Source organism: Phyllobates terribilis, unplaced genomic scaffold, assembly GCF_046119375.1.
Source record: "Phyllobates terribilis strain yellow unplaced genomic scaffold, ASM4611937v1 Scaffold_9__5_contigs__length_417890890, whole genome shotgun sequence".
Classification (NCBI taxonomy): Eukaryota; Metazoa; Chordata; class Amphibia; order Anura; family Dendrobatidae; genus Phyllobates; species Phyllobates terribilis.
The window spans coordinates 26,511,068-26,537,790 of NW_027362769.1; the positions used below are offsets into that span (position 1 = coordinate 26,511,068).

At 42.5% G+C, this 26,723-nt stretch overlaps 1 protein-coding gene across 2 annotated transcripts in view; it reads left to right on the forward strand.

Annotated features, from left to right (window-relative positions):
* The window catches only part of PLEKHM3 (pleckstrin homology domain containing M3), a 348,977-nt gene that overhangs the window by 45,200 nt on the left and 277,054 nt on the right, over positions 1-26,723 (forward strand). For both annotated transcript variants that reach the window (XM_073646341.1, XM_073646340.1), the window contains exon 3: positions 9,587-10,522. In XM_073646341.1, coding sequence (XP_073502442.1) covers positions 9,587-10,522 — 936 coding nt within the window. The remainder of the gene's footprint in view (positions 1-9,586; positions 10,523-26,723) is intronic.

A 26,723-nucleotide genomic window follows, 5' to 3' on the forward strand; every position in this document is an offset into this window, starting at 1 on the left:
TGAGTAGTGTAGCTGTGAATCGAGCAGTATAGCTGTGAATCCCGCACTGGCATGAGATAAAACACTTGCTGGAAAACATCAGCACAATTTGTGCCTCTCTCTTATACTATTCTTCTTACTCCACCTCCATCCACTTTCCATAGGTTTGAGTACACAGCTGTAATCTGACACCTCAGTGACAGGTTGTTAGATTTGAACAGTTTTTCCGTGAGTTCAGGAAGCAAGAGGAGAAATGTCTTGTAAGAAGCATATTTCTCTGATAACATATTACGTTTCTTACATCCATTTGTGCTATTGATGTACTGTATACAAAGTTTTTTAAAACCTCAGTGACACTTTAAGTAGCGTACATATACCTTTCTTCAGTATACAAGTATGTAATTTAGGCTTTTATGTATGATTTTAAATGCAAACACATTATTTGGCACTCAGCCCTATTACATATTCATTAGGAAGGTAATACAACAATTGAACCTCCTAAATTTATTTTATCTATAGCTTTTAAAATTATCTAAAGTATCACAGAGAGAAGGAAAAAAATCTTCTCTCCCTTCATAAAAAGACTCACAAAACCATATGTTTTACCTCTATTTGCCACAGATTTGGAGAGGTTCGCAGAACATTGATGGTTTGATGTACAGCTCTTGGCGGTGTGGCGCACCGCTGCCCCTGCAACATGAGTGATTCTGTCCCACTGCTCTTGGAGTACTGTGTGTCATTATCAGTGTCATCAGTATGGCCACAAGGTCCATGTGATTTCACTGCCATGTTTTCTGTACCACTTTTTAGACAATTGCATTTTTCAAGTTAAACTGTATCACTGCATGATCGGTGAGATTTGCCCTTTAGTACTCAAAGCACCATGGCAGTCCTGGTCTGAGTTGTCATAGTGGCCAAAGTAGTCGCGTTTCAGCTTATTAATATGATTACCAGAAACTTCTTAAAGAGTACCCGTTAGTGTTGATCGAGCACTGAAATGCTTGAGTGCTCTATACTCGAATCAATCACGTCGGACTCTCTCTCCACGCTCGCCCATCACTAGTAACTGTCGATTTAATTTTTATTTCACAAATCAATGGTACTCATCAAAATAAGAAACTTTGTAATATATCTTATCAGAAAAATCCTCTTCTTTCTGATCCTTTACTGATGTTTCATTCTCAAAATTCTCAATTCAAGGGTAAAATCTCTCTTCTGTGAAGACAGGTTTCCCCATTACTGAGATAGAAGATGATAGTTGGTGCTCATAAAGTTCTATGGAGAACTGCAAGGGACTTGCTGCAGAATATCTTTGTCTACTTCTAGCTCCCCACCTTTTAACATAACTTATCAGAGAAATCTGCTTCAGAGAAATGGAACAGATTTTCCCGTTACTGAGATAGTAGATGACAGTTGGACCAGGATGCTAGTTACAAGTTACAGGGGCCTTCAGCAGGCTCCCGGCTGCCGAAAAAAAGTTTTCATTTGCACCAAGGTTGTAGTGGATTACTCCAGTTTAGATCTACCTGATCTATAAGGCATCCATTTATACTAAAAGGGAGTGGCTTTTGTAGATCAAATCTGTCAATATATTGGCAGTAGATTCCTTCTTACTGATTGGTACCGTACTAATTATGCTGCCATTTGTAATTTGATACTTCAGAAGCCTCACAGAATTTGAAGGAGACTAAAGCTGCTATAACAATTATGCCTGTGTTCATATGACCATGGTAATTCACTTGCCGGTCAATTGCACTTGTAAATGTACAGTAGCCGGACTCATCTAGCCCTATTCTTGGTACACCAGCAGCTCGGCTTTTACATTAATTTGGGTGTGGAACCAGTGGTACAGCCATTTCTCCAAAGTGTTCCTGGAGCCATTTTTCAATAACGCCAGGCCGCATGATGCTCGTGAGCAGCCTATGTGGCCTAAATGTGCTACCATGTCCTGCAGCTTCTCCAGACTTGTATTTCATCAAGCAAATGAGGGACGTCATTTCATAATTCCTTGACTTTTTTCCTTCTTGGTGTTGCAGTTTCAATGTTCAGAGTATTTATGCTACTTTGCTTCTGCTAGACTAGACATATTATGAATGTAACCACTGAATTACTACTCCTTAAAACATACCTCTGTAGGGATTTATGGCTTATGAATGAATTACCTGCGTAGTAGTTACAGGCATGAACTCTTGAGCTGATTCCGTAACAGAGGAATGTCTGAGAAGAGCGCCACAATCAAATGTATAATGCACTGGTCTTGGAATATGTTCAGCTGTAATACATTACTATGCCTATTATTTCCTTATATATAAAGGTAGTTAACGAGGAACTGTCAATTGCTCAAGAAATTGAAATACTTTGTTGTGAAGAATATTCAAAATATAATCCCATGTCAATCATTGTGCCCTGTTTGGCGGGGGACTATAGAGGTCTAGACTGTACAGCTGTAATTGAACACTTCTGCAGCTAAACAAGAAGGGAGGGGGCAGAGGGACAGTGAGTGACAAAACCCCCACCTTCTGCTGTGGAGCTGCCACAGGAAGACCCCCTGTGGACCCCAGCCATGCGGCATGTCCTCTGTGTCAGACAAGTATAATTCAATACCGAGTTATGGGAATAAGATACATCCCAGCGATACACCAAATAGATTTTTCTATGTCACCCTAGCTTCCAGCACAGTCTATCATGTAGGAAACCCCTAGGGTCAGTGTGTTTGGTCTCCACGCGTAGCAGGGGCCTGGCTGGATCTGATGACACCAGAGCTGGCTCCCTAGGACCGTCCATTAAGGAAGTATAGCCCATTTTAGTTTTTGGAGTTTTTAGCTGCGAGATACCGGGGGTGGATATTTAGGTCCAGCCAGGGAGCAGGAGGGGGAGTGACCCAGAGGGGTTGAGAGCTCCAGCAGCTCAGTGTCTTTTTCTCCGAGAGTCACGATGACACATCGTGTGGGAAAAGTCCTGCAGCAAAGGGGACCGCAAGCCTCCCATGTGGCAGCCCCTCCCCCGCATGCCAGGCCTTCCATCTGACTGGTAACTGACTCTTAATAACTGCTAATACCTTTTGTAACACTACCATTGTGTTTGCATCTCTGACCATTATGCATGTATAACCCTTATGTATATAGTGTATTGTCTAGTGTGCCCTTAAGGCCATGAAATATATAATTTAACCTTAACATACCACTTTCCAGAAGCAACAAATGTGAATATCTCTGCAATGGAGTGACTCAGCGCAAAACAAAAAACAGCAGCAGTATCTGGGGAGTTCAGGGATTTTTACAAGGTATTTGACTCAATCTTTTTTAGCAAGTTTAAGGTCCTCTTTAAGTATGCTATTTGGAATTCTGAGAAAGCTTGAGTGACAACCCCTGTGGAAGGGAGATCTGTTAGTAATAAGCTGGTGCATCACAATTTTTCCCACAAAGGAAGACAACTGAAAGATTTTAGGACTGCATTTTTTTCTGAATAGAAAGTACAGTGATGTTGAGTTAAATGAGTATTCCCATCTCCAAGATCCTATCCCAATATGTAGTATGTGTAGTAATAATATTATCATCAAATACCACCAATTGGAAATGTAGTATAGTTCTTTTGATTTGCTATTTCGCTTACCCCATGTGCAGGGCATTGCAGTAGTTTAGGTGTCCATGGTTACAACCACTCCTATAGTGACAGTTAGTTGTTAGTGGGAGTATCCATGGATATCTAAGCTACTGCAACGCCCTGCACATGGGGTAAGCGACATAGAGAATCAGAAGAACTATACTACATTTCTAATTGGAGGTATTTGCTAATATTATGTCACTCAAGGTGTGGGAAAGACTTAGTGCAACACACAGGAAAGAGGGAAAGGGAGCTTAGACACTAGGGAAAGGGGGGAGTAGAGACCTCCTAGTCTGGTCTGGTGTCACCCTGTCTCAACTACCGTCCCTATATTGGCTCTTCACCAATCGCCGCACGCGTGCCTCGTCCTGACTTTCCCTGGCGTATGGCTAAGGCTAGGGATGAAAGGAGATGAGCATTAGTCGTCTCCACTAAACTCTATAGACAACAAGGGTAAACAAACGGGGGAATTGCTTAGCTTTAGACGGCTCCAAACAAATGCGCACACGGCCGCAAGCTCCAGAGAGGGCAAAGTACTGCTCTTGCTAAAGCCTCACAAGTAGTAATGAATATCACCGGCACCTCCCTCTCAGACACACCAGGTATTTATACACCCAGGCCAGGGAGATAATTAGCCAGAGGGAGGTAGCCGCTGGGTACTAGAGACAGCCAGCCTGTAAGAAGATGTCTGTAATGCCAAACGTAGAGCTCTCCTGCAACCAACTGCAGGGCGACTCTCTGTCACCTCTGACACCCCCGTGACATATTATTATTATTACATATACTACATTGTATCTTGGAGATGGGAATACCCCTTTAATGGAAACAGCAATAAGGTGAATAAAATCGATATTGTTATTATAGGATACACTAGGTTGTGTCCAGCAGCCATTAGGCTTCAGATAGTAATGGTTGATCTTATATTTTTGTGTTTTATCAGAACCATGATTTATCATGCAAGGAAATTGTTATTGACTATCTACTGAAAGTTATTCTTTGGTTGCCTGAAGATTTTTCCTAAATCCTCTGTGTCTCCGTATACTACTTACCGTATCCTTATACTCCTTATAGTATCTATAACGGTACAGTATCTATGTGTGATGCCTCATCTGCCCTCTCATACATCTCCTTTCAGTCTTCTATGTTGTGAAAGCTCAGCCCAGATGTTAGGTCATTTACTGTGATTAGCTTTCTTTTGTTCCACCTTAAATTCAATTTCTCTATTTGGGAAACTAAATTAAATGGAAAAGTATTACCGTTTTCATTGAGAGTGGAAGGCAGATTGAACCTGGGCCTTTTGATTGGACTCTTCCTTGCCAGCTTCCATTCTGGCCCAAGTCCCAAGTGTTTTTATTTTTTTATTTAATCGACCTGCCCACTTCATGGAAAATAGAGTGAGTCGGCTACATGAGGACTTCTTGTATTTGTGCGGCGAACATCTGAGCAAACCACGGGTTATAGAACTGTAAGAGGGAACAAGGGCAAATTGAAAACAGAAATAGACATGTTGGAGGAAGGCTGAAAACATCGTCTTTGCGGAGAGAAGAGAACATGATTGCAGTTCAGCTTTGCTTGGCCTTTTATTGGATTAACAGAATAGTAAAATGGTAGCAAAATGAATAACCATTATGTGCACTTTAAAGGGATTAGTGTGAGTTTCAAAGAAATGTAATGGCTCTCTATTGTTTCTTTTTTTCTCCAAATACATTATGAATGCTAAAAAAGGTAAATTAGTATATTAGATGTCTGGTTTCATTATAGAGAGAAACTAAAATATATACAGTGAAATCTGTTTGAGACTACCCAAATTTGCATTGAAAATGTCTGCAACAAACTTTCCTTCATCCACGATCTTTTCATTACAAACAAACTCTCCTTCCTCGCCATCACCGAAACCTGGCTCACCCCCTCTGACACAGCCTCCCCAGCTGCCCTTTCATATGGCGGATTCCACCTTTCCCACACCCCCCGCCCCAATGGAAAACATGGTGGAGGCGTAGGTTTCCTCCTATCAGAACTCTGCGCTTTCACCAAAATCCCACTGCCACCCTCCGTTACACTCCCCTCTTTTGAGGTGCACTGTGTGCGCATCTATTCCCCCTCCAACCTCCAACTGGCCGTCGTTTACCGACCCCCAGGGCAAGCCACCACCTTCTTAGACCATTTCACTACCTGGCTGCTTCACTTCCTTTCCACTGACATCCCCACTATCATAATGGGTGACTTCAACATCCCCATTGACACTCCCCACTCGTCTGTCTCTAAGCTCCTATCCCTCACTTCCTCCTTTGGACTCACTCAATTGTCTTCCACACCCACCCACAAAGATGGCCACACACTGGACCTCATCTTCACCCGCCTCTGTTCCCTATCTAACCTCTCTAACTCACCACTCCCTCTCTCTGACCATAACCTCCTCACATTCTCTACCCTCTCCTCTCCGGGTGCACAATCCCCACTCCACAAACTCACACACCCTCGCAGAAATCTCAAACACCTTGACCTACACTCTCTCTCTGAATCCCTCCTTCCTCTCACAGACATAAATTCCTTGCACGATGCAGACGTTGCTGCTGCTTCATATAACACCACAATAGCTGCAGCTCTAGACTCGATCGCCCCTCTCACACACACCACACCTCGCACATTCAACAGGCAACCCTGGCACACTAAACTTACCAAAGAACTGCGCCGGGCCTCCAGGGTTGCGGAGCGGAGATGGAAAAGGTCTCACTCCATCGAGCACTTCATCGCATTCAAGCAATCCCTCACTAATTTCAAGTCCGCACTCACTACAGCAAAACAAACCTACTTCTCATCTCTCATATCCTCCCTATCTCACAACCCTAAACAGCTATTTAATACTTTCAACTCTCTCCTTCGTCCCCCAGCACCTCCTCCCTCTTCTCTCATCTCAGCCGACGACTTTGCCTCATTCTTCAAACAGAAGATTGACACCATCAGACAAAACTTTGGCCTAAAGTCCACACAACCCCTCCTCATATCTACTCAACCCTCCTCCTCCAAACCCCACTTCTCCACCATTACAGAAGGTCAAGTCTCCTCTTTACTCTCCAAATCACACCTCACCACCTGCGAACTTGACCCAATCCCATCCCACCTCATCACTAACCTCACCTCAGTCTTCATCCCAACCCTAACCCACCTCTTCAATCTATCACTAACAACCGGAGTCTTCCCCTCATGTTTCAAACATGCCGCAATCACACCCATCCTCAAAAAGCCCTCCCTTGACCCTTCCTCTCTGACCAGCTACCGCCCCATATCACTTCTCCCCTTTGCCTCAAAACTTCTAGAACAACATGTCCACCTTGAACTGTCCTCCCACCTCTCCTCCTGCTCCCTCTTCGACCGTCTACAATCTGGCTTCCGACCGCATCACTCGACTGAAACTGCCCTGACCAAAGTCACCAACGACCTACTAAATGCCAAATCCAAGCGACACTACTCCATCCTCCTCCTCCTGGACCTGTCATCTGCCTTTGACACAGTGGACCATTCCCTCTTACTCCAGATTCTCTCATCTCTTGGCATCACGGACTTGGCTCTATCTTGGATCTCCTCATACTTAACAGACAGGACATTCAGCGTCTCCCACTCACGCACTACCTCCTCATCTCGCCCCCTATCTGTCGGTGTCCCCCAAGGTTCAGTTCTAGGACCCCTGCTCTTCTCCATCTACACCTTCGGCCTGGGACAGCTCATAGAGTCTCACGGCTTTCAGTATCACCTCTATGCTGACGACACACAGATCTACCTCTCTGGACCCGATATCTCCTCCCTACTAACCAGAATCCCACAATGTCTGTCCGCCATCTCATCCTTCTTCTCCGACAGGTTTCTAAAACTCAACATGGATAAAACAGAGTTCATCATCTTTCCACCCTCTCATTCACATCCCCCATCCGACCTATCCATCAACGTCAATGGCTGTTCACTCTCCCCAGTCCCACAAGCTCGCTGCCTTGGGGTAACCCTGGACTCTAATCTCTCCTTCAAGCCACATATTCAAGCCCTTTCCACCTCCTGCCGACTCCAACTCAAAAACATCTCCCGGATCCGTGCATTCCTCAGCAAAGACTCTGCAAAAACACTAGTGCATGCCCTCATCATATCCCGCCTCGACTACTGCAACCTCCTGCTCCGTGGCATCCCTTCCAACACTCTTGCACCTCTCCAATCTATCCTAAACTCTGCTGCTCGACTAATCCACCTGTCCCCCCGCTATTCCCCGGCCTCTCCTCTCTGTCAATCCCTTCACTGGCTCCCTATTGCCCAGAGAATTCAGTTCAAAACTCTAACCATGACATACAAAGCCATCCACAACCTGTCTCCCCCATACATCTGTGACCTAGTCTCCCGGTACTTACCTGCACGCAACCTCCGATCCTCACAAGATCTCCTGCTCTACTCCCCTCTTATCTCCTCCTCCCACAATCGTATACAAGATTTCTCCCGTGCTTCCCCCCTACTCTGGAACTCTCTACCCCAACATATCAGACTCTCGCCGACCGTGGAAACCTTCAAAAGGAACCTGAAGACCCACCTCTTCCGACAAGCCTACAACCTGCAGTAAACACCACTGCACGACCAGCTCTACCCTCACCTACTGTATCCTCACCCATCCCTTGTAGACTGTGAGCCCTCGCGGGCAGGGTCCTCGCTCCTCCTGTACCAGTCGCTGACTCGTTTTGTTAAGATTATGTAAATGCTTTTGTTATGTATATCCCTATCACATGTAAAGCGCCACGGAATAAATGGCGCTATAATAATAAATAATAATAATAATAATAATAATCTTGTAGGGGTTGGTTTACTCAAAGAATTATGTCATTATTATTATTTTTGTGCTGTGAATCAATCACAACCAGATGACTCCAGAATTGTGGTTGAAGAAAAGAAACGTATCTAGAGGACAGATGCCATGGTTTCTAAGTTATAGGACCAGACAAGTTCCTTCCTCAACTGCCACTGCTACATTGCAACATAATGCAAGTGAATGGGAGCGCATTGCAACCCCAATGTTCTTTGACAGCATCCATCAAGTCTCAAAGAGCTCAAAGTAATTGGAATTTTTTGCGACTTGCTTTATGCGGTTATGGTACCTTGCAGAATGCAATGCGACCTCATTTGCTTGCACTGTGCTGCGATGGAGGATACAGTGATCTTTCACTGTGCAACCTGTGTTGTGGCTAAAGTCGCCGAGTAGCCACAGTCTAAAGACAGTTGGGCTACTCTTTCCAAATTTTCCCTATAATGGTCAGCTGCGATAGGGCCAATATCTCCTTTTTATTTGTCTGTGCAATATAAAAGGGATTAGAGCCAAAGAGAGGTCCTAGTCCTTGCTAATCCAGGTGCGCAGGAACCCTACATACATTGAAAATACAGAACACAAACTCAAATTCATAAAGCAATGGTAATTTTAACAAATAAAAACACGTTTCTCTCTTCACAACTAGTCCTAACTAGTGTCGTTGACAATGTATCTCATCCTTCATCATTAAAATATGTTACATAGAGACCGTAGGCCAAGAGGTTCCATCCATGAAGCCAGAAATTATGGACGATAACTGTACATCATGGCTTGGCAGCTCTACCTTGTTTCCTCTGGGGACTCAACCACTTCAATAATGGGAAGATTAGAATAACCATATTATTTTATTAAACCAAACTTTCCTACTTCATATTTTTAATCAGTATTTTTTTTAAAGTGTTGTCTCCGATCTCAAACATTTCTTAATAAACTGCAGTTTCTGACATTTTTAGCATGTAATAAATACAATTCAAATAAAATTCTCTGTCTCATCATAGGATGCATAATTTTGTGCTAAACATATTGGGAAAATTCACTGTAAGCAATACTCATTCTTACTAATTAATACCTTTTTCCTGTATTTTCAATATTCTTTTTTATGTGCAAAAAGACTAATTATTGCCCCCGATTCTTACATTTTTTACCTAATCCATTCTTTTAATTTTGCAGAACATATATTGCCAAATATACTGAAAAAAGGATTCCTGGAAACTCGGAAAACTCAAGAAAGCTTTTGGAAGAGCTGTTATGCTGAGATAACTCAATATAAACTTCATATCTACAGCACGGACAGCAGTGGTAACCATAATGCCATTACAGCTTATCCTCTCGCTCATATTGAAAGCATCAGTATAACTGGAAGCCATGAGACTAAATTGGTTGATGTCTTAATGTCCGATAACAGCCAATTGCAACTGAAAGCAGATTCAGCATGGGAGGCCTTGGACTGGGGGCAGAAGTTATGGGAGGGAGTACGTGCTTTGACTTTCATCCCAGACTACATGAGTCCTCAGCATGATGTCCTAACAAGATCAAATACCACAAGTGACAATAACAGTGACTATTTGGAAACTCATAGCTTAACTAATACATCTAATGTACTTTCGAGGGCCATTAACTTGGCCAATGGCTATCAAAAAAACATTTTAAAAACCGGGACTTTGTATCGATTAACACTCCAAAATAATTGGAAAGCCTTCACATTTGTGCTTACCAGTTCACACTTTACAGCTTATCGGCCAAGTTGTTTGGATGAAGACCCATTGATTAGTTACAACCTTGATACGTGTACCTCTGTGCAAATGGATACTCTTGATGGATACGATTCTTGTTTCCAAGTCATTTTTCCTCAAGATGTCCTTCGTCTTCGAGCTGAAACCCGACAGAGGGCGCAAGAATGGATGGATGCTATTATATCTGCTGCTAATGTCGCCAGGAAACCAGATCAGGATGTACTAGTGCCTCTTAGGAACAAATCCAAAGAACAGCTATCTTTACGGGAGCTGCAGAAGAGCAAGCGTCAGTCTGTAACCACAAGTTTTCTTGGAATCTTGACAACGTTGGCCTTGGAAAGGGGCCTCACAGCTCAGAGCTTCAAGTGTGCAGGTAACCATTACAATTCCTGATTGGAAAAAGAACCTAATTCCATTTAAAGGTGAACTCTAGGAGTCCTCCTTGCTCATTTGCAAAGTAGTTATATCATCTTTTTTCTCTAGAGGTTATGTTGATTTTATTATTATCATTAGTTTATGTAGATTATTTTTGTTGTTGTTTTTTAGCTTTTGGTGGGAATGTTATATGAAGAGATACTGTGTAAAGCATGGGCAGGGATTGCAGCCTGTGACACATGTATGGTATGTGCACACAGTCAGGAATAGCTGCTGATTGGACACAGCGGCCAGATGTTACAGCATAGTGGATGGGATTTCAAGAAATCCCATGCCCACTATGCGTCTGTATGCTCCTGCGGATCACCAACGGACACGGACATGCAGCGCGTAGCATGGTCTCCGCAAGAGAAATTCTATCAGTGCAATGTATAGGATGCGGTGAATCCGCATGTGTTCAATGAACACATGCGGATTCACCTGCGTGCAGCGCTTTGGACGCAGCATAGAGTATGCTGCGTTCAAAGCGCTGCCAGAAAGGATTGTGTGCACATACCCTAAGATATCGATTTCAGACTTTCAATAAATGTATGTAGCTAACATACATTTACCTAATAAATCTTTGCTAAAGGAAATCTGTCGGTAGGAATAACCCTCCTAAGTCATCTATATGGGCATGTAGGTCATAGGAAGCTGAATAAAATGATACTTTGTTATCTGCGATCTGTTGACTTATTTGAGATACACATATTTTTCTTAATAAGTAAATGTGCTGTTAAAATCTATGGGCCGGACCCCGATCTGCATGAGAATCTGCCTTCAGAGCTTATTTTAAATGAAAGGAGGAGTTACAAGTGTGAGACATGTAATGACTGAAAATCCAAAGCAATCGGCACTCCACTCCTTGTGGTGCATATGGAAATGAGTTACATATAGGCACTCAAATATATCCTGAATCTTGATTCTTTTATTCAGAACCAGTATGAACGTTTTATCTCTTCACAATTGCTATTGAAAGCTTGTGAGAAGCTGAAAATTTCTTACAGGTTCTCATTAAAAGAATCAAGATTTGCGTTATATGTGAGAGTCGGGAGTTCTTCCCCTATATGTAATGACTGACAGTCTGCTCTTCTCATCTACATGTCTCACACTGGTAACGCCTCCTTTCATTTATAATAAGCTCTGGAGATAGATTCTCTGGGAGATCTATATCCGGCCCGTAGTCCTGAACAGCTCATTTATATATTAAGAAAAACATGGATTTCTCTGGAATAAAACATCAGACCGCAGATATCAAGGTATCATTTTATTCACCTTTCTATGATCTACATGCCCATATAGACAGCTTAGGAGCCTTGATCGTACTGACAGATTCTTAAGACAAGATTGTGGAAAAGAAATGCTAGTTAAGGGCAATTCAGGTGTAAATACTGTTAAGCCTCTATTTCCAAGCTGTTTAGTATTAGACTTGCACACAAATGAGGCCTTTAAAAGGTAATTGTAGTGCACCACACTGTCTGGCAGCCTATTGGTTACAAAAAAAGAAAATTGTTCCTGCTACTGGATAAAAAATATAATATAATGAGCTTTGACAAAGGACGCCAGATAGCTTTCGAAACGCGTTGCTTTTTGTTTTTTCCACCTCGCTGGTCATCTGATGTGTTTTTAACCCCTTTACAACCCAAGGTGGTTTGCACGTTAATGACCAGGCCAATTTTTACAATTCTGACCACTGTCACCTTATGAGGTAATTATCTGGAACACTTCAACGGATCCCACTGATTCTGAGACTGTTTTTTCGTGACATATTGTACTTCATGATTGTGGTAAAATTTCTTCGATATCACTTTAGTTTATTTGTGAAAAAAAACGGAAATTTGGCGAAAATTTTGCAATTTTCAAAATTTAAAAGTTGACCAGCGATTTCTCATTTTTCCAGCAAAATTTACAAAACCATTTTTTTAGGGACCACATCTTATTTGAAGTCACTTTGAGGGGTCGTTATGACGGAAAATACCCAAAAGTGACACCATTCTAAAAACTGCACCCCTCAAGGTGCTCAAAACCACATTCAAGAACTTTATTAACCCTTCAGGTGCTTCACAGGAATTTTTGGAATGTGGAAGAAAAAAATGAACATTTAACGTTTTTCACAAAAATGTTAGACCCCAGTTTTTTTATTTTCGCAAGAGTAACAGGAAAAAATGGACCCCAAAATTTGTTGTGCAATTTCCCCTGGGCACGCAGGTACCCCATATGTGGGGAAAAAACACTGTTTGGGCGCACGGCAGGGCTCGGAAGGGAAGGAGCGCCATTTGACTTTATGAATATAAAATTTGCTTGAATAATTAGCAGACGCCATGTTGCATTTGGGGAGCCCCTGATGGGCCTAAACAGTGGAAACCCCCCACAAGTGACACCATTTTGGAAACTAGACCCCTCAGGGAACTTATCTAGATGTATGGTGAGCACCTTGAACCCCCAAGTCCTTTACAGAAGTTTATAACATGGAGCCGTGAAGATAAAAGAATCAAACTTTTTCCACAAAAATGACGTTTTAGCCCCAATTTTTTTATTTTCACAAGGGTAAGAGGAGAAAATGGACCCCAAAAACTTTTGTGCAATTTCTCCTGAGTACGCCAATACCCCATATGTGGGGAAAATACAGTGTTTGGGCGCACGGCAGAGTTCAGAAGGGAAGGAGCACTGTGTGACTTTTTGAACGCAAAATTGGCTGAAATCGAGAGCGGACGCCATGTTGCGTTTGGAGATCCCCTGATGTGCCTAAATAGTGGAAACCCCCCACAAGTGACCCCATTTTGGAAACTACACCCCTCAAGGATTTTATCAAGGGGTATAGTGAACATTTTGAACCCAGAGGTACGACACAGAATTTGATAGCATTAGGTCATCATATTGAATAAGTTGTCATTAGTCTTGAGCGCAAGTTCTCACTACTGTTCTTACTACTTGAGTTTGCATCGGGTACTCAGGTATGCACCATGTATCAAGGGTGCTCGACTGACATGCTCAAGTTCCCGCCCGCATGTTTAATGGTTATTAGACACCCAAAAAAACATGCGGGGATCGCTCATGCATGGCAGGCAATCCCCGCAAGTTTTTTTTGGCCGCGAAGCATATGGGGCGGAGACTCGAGCACCCGCGATACTCAGTGCATACCCGAGCACCCGATGCAAACTCAAGTAGCGAGCACTTACGCTCAACACTAGTTGCCATATCATCATCTTTTTTTTTTTTTTTTTTTACTTTTGAAAAAAAACCAAACCCTAACCCCAACCCCAGCCCTAGCGTTTATTTTTCACGCTGTTCCTCGTGCGGTATAAGTGATTAGACGACTTTATTCTTCGGGTCTGTGCGACTACAGAGATACCAGAATTATATCGGGTTTTTATGATTGACAGCTGTCACACACTAAAAGACACACATTTTGTAAAATCTAGTTTTTGCATCGCCATATTTTGAGAGCTATAATTTTTCTATATTTTGGCCGACAGAGTCATGTGACGGCTTGTTTTTTGCGGGATGAGATGACGGTTTTATTGGTGCCATTTTCAGGCACGTGACATTTTTTGATCGCTTTCTATTCCGGTTTTTCGGAGGCAGAATAAACAAAAACCAACAATTCAGAAATTGTTTTTTTTTCAATTTTTTTATGGTGTTCCGCGTGTGGTAAAATTGATAAGGCAGCTGTATTCTTCGGGTCAGTACGTCTACAGCGGTACCACATTTAGATTGTTTTTCTATGTTTTGGCGCTTTTACACAATAAAAGCTATTTTATAGAAAAAAATATTTTTTTGCATCGCTTTATTCTGAGAGCTATAACTTTTTTATTTTTCGGTTGATGGAGCTGTTGTTTTTTGCGGGACAAGATGCCGTTTTCAGCCGTACCATTTTTATTTATATTCGTCTTTTTGATCGCGTGTTATTCCATTTTTTGTTTGGCGGTATGATGATAAAGCATTGTTTTTTGCTTCGTTTTTTTTTTTTTGTGTTTTTTACCGAGTTCACTGAAGGGGTTAACTAGTGGGACAATTTTATAGGGCACATCGTTCCGGACGCGGTGATACCAAATATGTGTACTTTTATTGGTTTTTTTTCTTAGTAATATTTATTCATGGGTACATTATATTTTTATTTTTGGTGGATTATTTTTATTTTTTTTTCACTTTCTGACAGTTTTTTTATCTTTATACTTTGTCCCACTATGCCACTATGGGACTTTCACTTTTTTTATTCTGATCGCCTGCATAGCATAGGGATGGAGCACCATCCCTGTGCCATGCAGGCTGTCATCCCTACACAGTGAGAAGATAGTTTGGTCATGTACTGCGCATGACCAAAAAATCTTCCTGCTGTCTGGTGACCCGGATGTTATCATGACGACATCGGGTCGTCATGGCAACATCCGGGAAGCCGCGGCAGACAGCGCTGGAGGCCGGAAGAGGAGGTGAGTTTACCGATCACCTCCCCTTAGCCTCCGCAATGCTGCGATCGATTTCGATCGCAGCATTGCGGGGGTTAATGTGCCGAGAGCGGTGCGGGACAATCAGCTGACACCCGGCGACGATCGCGCCCCCACAGCCTGTGTGCGCGCGCGATCGCCATGACATACTAATACGGGTCAGGCTCTTAAAGCCCAGGGGACACACGCGTATTAATACGTCATGGGTTTTAAAGGGGTTAAAGATATTTCAATAAAGATATATTATTTTTTATCCAGGAGCTGGAACAATTTTCTTTTTTTTGCTCTATTCTTTGACGTCCAGTCAGAACTTGGTTCCGGGCACACTGGATGTTTTTGCCGCAGTGGTGAGCTGGCATTTTGCCTCTTTTTTGTAGCCTATTTATTAATGATTTAATGTCTTAATTTCCAATTTAAATTATTGATGCATCTGCAAAAGGCTACGTTCCCATGATGAGCTTTTGGTGCATTTTTGATGTTGCAGAATTTTTGCACTATTTCTGCACTTATTATTTTAATTAGGTTACTTGCTTTTTTTTCATTGCATTTTTGTGTGCGTTATTTTAACATGCTTTTTTATCTCGTTTTTTTTACGTTGCAATTTTTGTCTCTGTTTGATGTGTCATTCTTTAAATAAAACTGCTATGTTTTGGATATTTCTTGTTTTTTTGCTTTGAGAAAGCTTCATTGACATACTTGGGTGTGGATTACATGCGTTTTTGATGCCTTTCCGCGGTGGATTCGCACTAAAAACACATGCTTTTTTTACTGCTGATTTTCCTCATCTAATGTAAGTCTATTGGGAAGATCCGCACAGAAAACTCAGCGTACCCGCAAGACAAATTGACATGCTGCCGAAAAACGCACCGCAGGTCAGTTTACGCAGTGTTAAAAAGAAGCACAGTGGGCATGAGATTTCTCTAAATCCCATCCACTTTGTTAGAACTGTAAGACGCTGTAATTTTGAGTCTGCAAACACACGCAGCATCAAAAAACGCACCAAAAGCTCATCGAGGGAACTTAGCCTAATGTAGACAGGCTGGGTGTGAAGAGGAAGGAAGCCTGTGTACCAGCTCTCTGCTCTGGTTAATGGAGAATGGTCCCGAGCAGCTATTACATCTACTACTAACCCTAAAGGGACTTATGCAAAGAGGTCACCAATTGTTAACCCCTTAAACTGCGTGAGAAAGAAGTTACAACCGCTCTTCTATCTCCATGTCATCCAGTGTAGGCTTGGTTGACTACATTGATACGTTGCCATCCTCTAAATAAAACAGAAGTAAAACATCATTTCAAGCCTTTCTCAATGTGTGGCGTACATGTAAGTGATGCATATATTTGTCAAACGTTGGGTGTCCATGTATAGAGTGGGTTCAGAAGCTGAGCCCACTCCACAAACAGTGAATGCTGACTGTGTTAAACAGCCAGCATCCAGGGCTGTGGAGTTGGTAAGCCAAACCTCCGACTCCGACTCCTCAATTTCCATGACACCGACTCCACGACTCCGACTCTCTCATACATGGCTCATGTTTAAGTGATAAATTTACTGTAGCACAGATTCATCTCAGCTAAAAGTCTAGACCCTTAGATCAGGAATAGGACAGACATTTATAGGACATTTCATAACTTTCACAAATTCTTATGAAAAAATATTCCCCACAAACTGCATTGAACTACTGTACCCAATTTAATATATATTGTAGGAGTCGCAGTTGGTCCATTTTATACCGACTCCGACTCCACCAAAATGGGCTCTGACTCCACGACTCCCGACTCCAACTCCACGGCCCTGACAGCATCTGGTTCTAACAGCAGAAACCAGAGCTTTCTCCAATCACTATTGTTTAACCCCTGCCAATTTCAGTGATTTCACAGCAGAGTTTGAGGCACATGATCTGGGTGTTATGCTGTTCCAGGCACCCACGACCCCCATCGAACCATGATTGTGGGGTGCCGATAGGTAGCTATGGCAATCAAGAGTCTAAAGGCCCCATGGATGCTACCTTGGTACTCCTGTAATGTCCAGTCACAGGCTAGGCTTCATAGGAGACCATAATTTTCCTATATAGTGCAGTATATAAAACAAATAACTGCAGGTTATAAGTTCCCTAGGGGAATAAAAATAATGTTTCTAAAAAAAAAAAAAGTTTATAAAAATATACGTTATATAAAAAAAATTGCTTGTTTAAAAATAAGTTACCGTATTTGCCGGCGTTTGACGACTTTTTTGCCCTGAAAAACATGCCTCCAAGTGGGGGGGTCGTCTTATACGCCGGGTGCACTTCAGTTGGGATAGAGATAGCTGCCCATAGTGGCCTTCCGATGCTCGCCCGGTGCCCATAGTTGCCTCCCGATGCCTGCCAGGTGCCCATAGTGGCCTCCCGATGCCCGCCCTGTGCCCATAGTGGCCTCCCGATGCCCGCCCACCTCATTCTACATGCCATCCAGTATTGCGCGATATCCAGCGCGGCCGGTCATCAGCGTGGCTGCGGCGAGCATCAGCAGCGATTGGGGTGCCAGCCTTTTTGGCGTGACTGGCCCGCCCCTTGTCTACGCAGAGCTCGCACTTGCGCATTAGTGCCGGTCACAAGGAGATGCAGGGGCGGGCCGGAGGCGCTGCGGCCGTACAATGGTGACAATGACAGGTACTGTAATGGCACACTAATACTAATACTAATGGCACTCATGTAATACCGGTAACGATAATAGCACACAGGGGTACACTTTTATACATTTTGCAACTCTCTCCTCGCCCCCTCCCCCCTTCTTATGCATACCTTGATAAATAACAAACTCTATATTTTGAGTGGAAATGTTGGGGGTTCGTCTTATACGCCGGCAAATACGGTAATACATTTAAAAAATAAACATATTTGGTATTGCTGCCTTCATAAAAGTCTGATCTTTCAAAATATCTTATTATTTAACCCTTCTTGTAAACCCTTTCAAGCAAAAATCATTTGAAATGCCAGAGTAGCTTTCTTTTTTCACTACACTTTACCTAAGAAAGCAATCAAAGCGGCACTTTGCCACACATAAAATAAGCCCTCATACAGTTTCATTGATGGTAAAATGAAAAAGTTAGGGTTCTCAGAAAATGTCAACGTAAACCAGCTTTTTATTTTTCTTTTTACAAATTTCTGAGTTTTTTTCACTTAGTAAAAAAAAATATATACGGTATACATGAACTGATCTGGAGAATCAAGTTTCCAGGTAATTTTTACAGCACAATAAATGTTATAAAAGCAACAACAACAACAAAAAACCTCAAGAGAATGATGTGTATTTTTTTCAGCATTTCACCACACTTGGATGGTGTTTCCCAAAAAAGAAGCCCTCATATAACTATGATGACGGAAAAATAAAAAAAGCTATAACTCATGGAAGAGAGGGAGGAAAAACCACGGGCAAATACAGGAAAAAAACACCCAGGGTAAAGGTTTAAAAAAATGTTTTAAATTGTGAAAAAGGAAAACAAAAAAAAAAACTTTACTCTGTACTGTTTTATTAAAAATGTTTTTATTGTTTTAAAAGTAGAAAGTAAAACGTTGTGAACGCCTTAAGATAAAATGACAAAATTAAAATAAAAAGTAATCAAAATCATGTATGTCAAAATGTTAACAATGAAAAACGTCTACTCATCCTGCAAACGGAGAGCCTTCACACAGATAAATCGATGAAGAACTTTATAAAAAATGCTGGCACATAGAATATGTCTGCAGAAGAAAAGAATGTTTTTGTTTTCTTTAAGAAATGTTTTTATTGTGCAACAGTTTAAAACATAAAAAAAATAGTAATTTATATGTGCTCCAAAGTTGTGCCATTGAAAATGATCACTTATTCCGCACACAAAAACAGGAATAATACAGCTCTATTGACAAAAAAGTTCTGGTAAAAGAAAAAACAAAAGTTGCATTGTCTATGTGACTGCAGACTTGTGAATTCTCACATTGTGCGCACTGTGCCAATGGCTGTCATGTGACCACAGATATGTGATTTGCATATGGACACATTCTGACTAGACGTGTCCAGCCTTTCTCAATACACTTGCATTGAGTGAGGCCACACACGTCTAGTCCACAGGTGACCGACCGTATGTATGCAAATCACACACTTGAGTTCACTAGCCTGCCACTCCTGGCGCCAGTACTGGAGAATACTCACAGTGGGCAGTGCAGTCTGTGAGCATTCACAAGTCTGCAGTCACATAGAGTGACCTCAGACCTGTAACCAAAAGCCAGACAACACCTTAAACTCAAAATCACATACACAAACATACAATCCTGATGGGGTTTCACCTGCTGCATCAGGATATAGATGTATGAGACTGGGATAGCTTGGGCACAGTAGTTGTGCCTGTACCATCCTCGGTAGGAACCAGCTGTAATGTCCATCTAAGCTCTCGCTACATCTCTTGGTACCACAGTTAGCTCGTATACCAGTACAGGGCGATTCAAAAAGGATGGTACAAAATGATAGCCTCAGTATTCATAACCGAAGGAAATAACACAAATCTATTACCATGAGTAGACACATTGGCCCAGAATCATCATTTGCAGGTTTTTTAAGTCCCTTTCCTTTTGCCGTTTTTGGCGCCAAATTCATCAAAATGGGCTTTTATTTTTTCTTGAACTATTCTTGCAACTTTTTTTTTCCAAAATTGCGCCAAAATTTTGACATTTTCAAAAATACATGGAGGGGGGACTGGAGTGAAATTGCACCAAAAATTTACATATAAAGAAAAAGGTGCAAATAAAATAACAAACTGAGTACAAAGAAAAAAAGGTGCAAAAAGCACAAAACTAGACAAAAATCAGGTGCAAAGACAATGATGAATCTGGGCCAATATCTATCAAAGTTTTATCTGGTAGGCTCACCATGTGTGACTGATCCTCTAAGCCCCAAGTCTGGGTGGGCACACTGATATCGGATGTTGATGCAGCAGCAAGAAGGCTCGCGTGGAGCAAGGACTTGAAACACTGGAGGCCGTAGGCAGACAGGAAGCATGAAAGTCCAAAACAACATAAGCAGATGCAGGCAAGGAGCAAGTAGAGGTGCACAGCAAAGAAAATAGGGCTGAGAGTCTTAATACGAAGACACAGATGTGTGTCACAGTCTGCCTTATATAGATCTAGGCAGATGATGTCATGAGAGCACATGCCAAGCCACTTGTAAAACCCAATGTGGAGCACAGCAGAGGTCAGTGGTCATAAGGGAAGGTGTTGAAGACCTGCCGAGCCAAGGCAGATGTGTAACATTATCTATACACTACAAAGATTCAACATGATTTTGATTAGTGACACGGCAGATGTCTAGGTGGTAGTCCATTTCTGTCCAGACGCATGCCAGCATATCTTTGGTACAACACCTTTAAAGAAGTTGTACCAAGATTACAATTTATCACCATGACATTTGGCATTTACTGTATCTAGTTTTTTACTGCCACAGTATTGAAAGTTTAGAAGAGACCTCTTCATTCCAGGTCGTCTCGCCTGTTTTCCTATGCCATGTATAGATGAAAAGTTGCAAACTTGGTGCAACCATTTAAGGAACAGTTTGAAAACCACTGTCTGAGCCGCCACTTCTTGCTATGACCAGGTGCTAGGGATTCTCGCCAATTATATGGAGCTCTTAATGTCAGTCAAAAGGGACCTACTGCGGTAGTTATCTCTGACACCCCACTGTATCATGGTCTGATTCTGTCATCAGAATGCTGTCCTTATTCACATATTATTTATAGATAAATCCAGAGGCAAATTGTTATATACTATAAGGAATTCAAGTCAGCAGCCACTAGATGTCAGCACAAGTAAAATGTCCAAATTTGTTAATTCCGTATGAAAAATATTATATAACCCCATAATAACAAAACGATCATAGCCGTACGAGGGCATGTTTTCGTTGTGAAGTCTTGACTTTTTCTAACACCTTAATCCTCAATTTTGGGGTACATATAATGAAAACTTTTTTATTTTTTTTGGAGGTCAGAGAATGGAAAAACATCAAATACCAAATTCATTTTGCTTTTTTTAATGTTTTAATACTTTTTCAAACAAAAAAAATCCCTTAAAAAATCATTAGTATCACCAATGCTGTGAGCATAGAAGGGAAGCTGGTACATGCTGCCCGATCCACGAGCAGCAGGTAGCAAGCACTGGCTGTGTGACCGCAACCCGATATGTTTAAAGGGAATCTGTCATGTGAAAAAACTGCAGATATGGGGTTAATCTGCAGGTAAATGGTGTTCTGACACCATGTGGCTGCCAGACTGAAGCTCCGGCTGCTGGGAGGAAATGAACCTTATTCCTCCCCTCAGCCTCGGGCTTTCAGTTATAGAGGTGCCACTTCAGTCACTTCTTAGTATACAGTGAGTGTCGGCTATAACCACGTCGCGGCACTGACTGATTGCACTGAAGAGTGAGCTGTCAGTCAGTGACGGGGCAGGTTTACTTTCATGACTAAAAGTCTGAGGCTGACGGGAGGAATATAGTTAATTTTCTTCCTCCAGGCAGCGGGACTTTCAGTGAGGTGGCAGGTTAATTGCATATGTAGCACCCCGAGGGCTTGGCTGCTACAGGGGTATTGCACCTCAGACCAGAGGTGTGATATTCCACTCCCGGGTAAGGATGGAGTGTGGACCAGGACTCGGTAGGCTGCATGCACCACACACACCCCATTTCCAAGGGACAGCTCAACGGTGCTCCCACTAGACAGAAGTGCAGGCACGACAGCATCTGTCCCTGGCTGGAGTGGGGAGGGGAAAGTACACCCAGTGGTGTAGGAGCAGATAGGGGTGGGTCTCTGGGCATAGGTAGGAGCCCATTGGTTGCTAGTCACCTGGGCTCACACATAGAGGGAGGTATATAAGGTGGGCACCATCTTAGGACAGAGTTCAGTTCAGAGAGGAGGAGAAGAAGACAGTTCAGCCAGAGAGGGCTGACGGAGCTGTGGCTCAGTCTGGGCCCAGCTCCAGAGGCAGGCCTGGAGTGGAGGCCAGAAACAGCAGAAAGAGAGAGGAGAAGGAACGGAAAGGAAAGTAAGAAAGGAACTGGAACAGAGGAGAAAGGAAGCAAGGAACACAGAGAAAGGCCCAGAGACACGAAGGCAGAAGGAACCCCATATGCCCAGAGGAGATACAGGGTGAAGGGTTGGCAGAGCAGGGTACCGGAACCCAAATTGGTGGAGGCGACTAATCCTCAGCCAAAACCGGAGGTTATTACCACATCTTGGTGCGACCCCTCACTACATCCACCAGGAAGGCATACCATATAGGGTCAGGGACGCAGAGATCAGCGTGCCCAGAGAAGGCCCGAGGGAGCTGGACAAAGGTGGGTCACTGGTGGGGACGGCCAGAGAAAGGAAAGGAAGGGAGCCCTGTGCCACGCTCTGGAATTGCCTGGGAGTTGACCGAGCCCCTCACCTGGTGGACGCAGCATGACTCGGGCGGTCCTAACTGCGCACAAGTGACCTGATAAAGAACTGTGAGTAAAGCATTGAAAACTGCAACTGCATGTCTCTGTGGTTCATCGCCACACCAGCACCATCAGTACTGGGACACTCACACCATCACTCCCATCATCCACATTAGCTGCCCTGAGGCAATACTTCTCCCGTGGGGAGTTATCCCATTCTTGGCTGCGCATATAACATCAGCCTCAGCGGTCTGCAGCGCAGCGGCGGTCCCCACTGACCGCAATCCACGGGTGGCGTAGTCGGACAATTACAATACAAATAGACTGCCACTGGTTTGACCACCCTGGGCACGGACCGGGTCACCGCCACACGGAGACTACAACCCCCAGCGATCCGGCTCCGGGTATCCCCCTGCACAGCACAGGCCCAGGGGGCGCGTCACATATCTGCCAGTTAATAGTGTTTTTTTATGTCACAAATTCCCTTTAAGGCTATGTGCCCACGTTGCGGACCTGAAGCATATTTTTTACGCTTCTCCCTGGCGGGAAAATCGCATGCGGATATTACATGCGGTTTTCCCGCCAGGTAGAAGCGTTTGTGAGGCGTCTTTGCATGCATTTCCGCATGCGGGTTATCAAGCACTTCTCCAAGCATCACTTGGAAAAGTGCTTGACAACTTGTTCAGAATGGTAAAAAATAAAAAAATAAACTTTATACTCACCTTCTGATGCATCCTCTGCCCCGTCCGGAGTCTTGAGCGGCTCACGCTGTTGTGTGCAGGACCTGCGGTGACGTCATTGAGTCATGTGGTGGGTCACATGACTCAATGACGTGGCAGGTCCTTCAGACAACAGCGCGACGGAGGGAAAACATCAGAAGATAAGTATAAACTTTATTTTATTCTTTTTTTTACAGGTTCTTTGGTACCCAGGTCTGGATGAGAGTCTCCTCTCCTCCAGACTTGGGTACCATCCGCACATTGATTCCGCTGCGCTTCCGCAAAATTAATGAACATGCTGCGGATTTTTGACTGCAGCATATACGCTGCGGAAAAATCCGCAGCATGGGCATTGACATTGCGGAATGCCATTGGGGACCATGGGGTGCGGATCTACATGCGTTTTTCAAGCGTTTACGCTGCGGAAATTCCGCAGCATATACGCTTGAAAAACGCTACGTGGGCACACAGCCTTACTCTGAAACGCTGCTGCATAAAAGCAAAGAAACCCTCATTTGGCTGTGTTGACAGAAAAATTAAAGCTATGGCTCTTGGAAGAGGTTGGGGGAGGGGACCAAAATCACAAAAAAAAAAACGGTGAAGGGCTACAATTAGAGGCTAAAATATATATTTTTTAATAACTACTATGTTATTTTCCTGTTGACATATTTGATATTTTCATAATGTTATATTTAGTTTTGCAGATACAAAACAAGAGCATGAATTACATATTCTATAGGTGTGAAGGAAATAGTAAGAAGCTGGAAATGTGCGTTATCCACCGCAAAGTGGAGACCTAAAAACTTAATCCTAGAAGCACAGGACTGCACGTTACATGGTCCTGAGTGTGGAGTTCAAGTCTTTATCCCTTCTCGTATTGTTACTTAACCCTAAATTGTATCCACTGTCAATTCTAAATAGTAGGAACCAAGATTTTACTTCTTACCCTTCTAGTTGTGAGAGCAGCAAACAGTTGTCGGGGAGAGAAGGGCTTCACTGCAAATTCTTCAGTCATTTAGTGCAAATTCCAGTAATTATAGTCATTGTGTCCTTACTGAATGGTGCATAATACAGACGAAGCCAGTTCTAATTGAGACCTTACAGGAGGTACAAATCCTTTCTTTGTTTAGTTTGACAAATTAGTGCCAGAAAGTGGCAAGGTCCGAATGGGAATCAAAGACAAGAAACACAAAGATGGGACTTAAAGCTACAGTAATAACCCTCTCTTGTCCTGCCAAAGGGGGAAGCAAGTAAAGACCAATGCTTGTTGAAGTTTTCTTTTTGTTCGGAGTTCCCTTGACATGCCAGCAGCTCAGGATTGCCTTATTTGTTTAGTTAAAGTGATTAAATTGTAATAGCTCAGGGCAGACCATTGTCTTTTTTCCCTGATTCCAGCTCCACAGACTCCAGCTGTCTCCATTAATTGATTGACAATGGCCTACTGATAAGGAAACAAGTTGGTAGCACCACATTTTTCCTCATGTGCTTTAAAATTAATTAAGCTGTACTTTTTTTTTCTCCCCTCTTTCTCAAATCAAAACTGTGACAAGGGCTGTGAAATGCAAACAAGTCCGATGGGAATGAGATTTGTGTGAAGAGGTTCAGTCTCATACAACATTTTAGAAAACAATCTGAAGTGTGTCTGGATTTTTTTTGCCATAGTTGTGTTTAGCTAGAAGTTACTCCAGTGAGTTTATGATGTTCCTGGTTTCAAAATTGGAGGCAAAAGAAGTTCAATGTCTCGGTCAGAAGAATATAGGGACTTACAGAACTCACTGTTAATGTAAAATAATTTCCTGGATTCACCTACCTTCTTAAATGTTTTAAAGAGAATCTTCGAAATTTATAAGAAATAATTTTAGAATGTGTAGAACAAAACTTCACTTATATGGTGATGACTATCTGGCAGTTCAATTATAATGGGCACATTTACTTAAGACCGTCATTTTATAAATTGGTCTTCCTTTTAAGAGAATTGAAGTAAGAAGTGCCAAATTTATTAATAGCTTCTTAATAGATTTGGTGCATGTTGGGGCCGCCCGGCCACCAGAGACAAAAAATCGATGCCAGTTTATAGCTTGTAGATTAGATCTAAAGTCACTCCCTGAAGAAGTGACATGCGAAACACATGTCAGAGTGCTTGGTGGCAAAACAAGACATTTGTACTATGACTATAGGTCTGTATTAAACTGTTTGTATTTATTGTGTCTTGGCCTAATACCCCTAATACCGTTACCAGGGTTACTTGAGATTGATTGTCTCTTGAGAATATAAAAATATAATGTACATGTATTGCCTCTCTAATTATCTGGGAAGTAGTATATTAATCAGTGCACCATTGATTGGTGCTATCGCAGCTAGGCATGCATGACTCATTGTGCTGCTATTTTTAATTGATACTGGTCCATTGAGATATTCTTGTTCACTTTCCTATTGTTTTTAACTCCTTCCCAATATAGGATGTACTATTATGTGCTATGTCAAATGCAGGTTTTCACAATCATAGTGCCGGCGTTGTTATATATCCAAATTCTGCTTAACAGCAGTGACTGGATTTGGCTCCAATTGCTGTTGCTCAATCCCTTAAATGCCTCTATCAATACCTTATAGCAGCATTTATGTCCTGTTTCGGGGGCCCATCTGTCCACCCACAACATGTTAGCTGGATGCCTATGGGTTGCCATGGTACCAGGGGGGCTGCTGAAGGCGCCATCTTGGTACCCATTGACATTTGGTTTTTTTTCACTTGAAAAAGACGCTGGTATGGCATTGAAACGCATTGTGAATAAAAAGCCTTTTCCTCATCATCATTTCTGAAGAATTGATTTACTCCAGCAGCGCAGCCCACTTACGTGTTCGTCCAACTGGATCCAGTATCTCCTGGAGCATTTATCCACCAGCCATGGGGCAGCAGCAGCTGTTTTTCTTCATGCCTACATAGGAGATGTGCCTGTCACAACTCCACCAGGTGAGTGTAACCAGCACTCTCCTACTCTCCCTCCATAGGGTATCACCCTATTGTGCGCTCTCTTCCCCACATCTAGATTTACATATTTTGGTACCCATGTGATACCCAGCCAGAGGTTGAGCTTCATAGCAGACCATTATTTTCAATTTATACAGCATTGCAGTATGTAGAACAAGTGACCAAAAGATTAAAAGACGGCAGTCCCCTAAAGGGTCTAAAAAATATTAAAAAAACAAACATTTTTCAAGGCTGCACATTCCTCAGAGCAAATGCAATAATCGGCTACTAAAACATGTACCCCAAAATGGTATCAGTAGTTAGTAAAAATGTCAGCACAAATACAAGCCATCATGCAGGTACTTTAAAAAAAAAAAAAACAAGTAGACGTTAAAGTGCTTTATTGTAAAATCTTCATTCTGGGAACACTATGCCAACCCTAAATTTCTTCAATCATTCTTTCCCATACAGTTTGCATAGTGTTAATCATTGTTACTTTAGAAAAATGTCATGTACAGTATTATTACTTAAAAAAAATCATGTAGCTAATATACTGTGTTCAAGGTTCCTCTCTACACTAGAGAGAAAATCATCTTCAACCATTGTGCCTTGGGTGGAG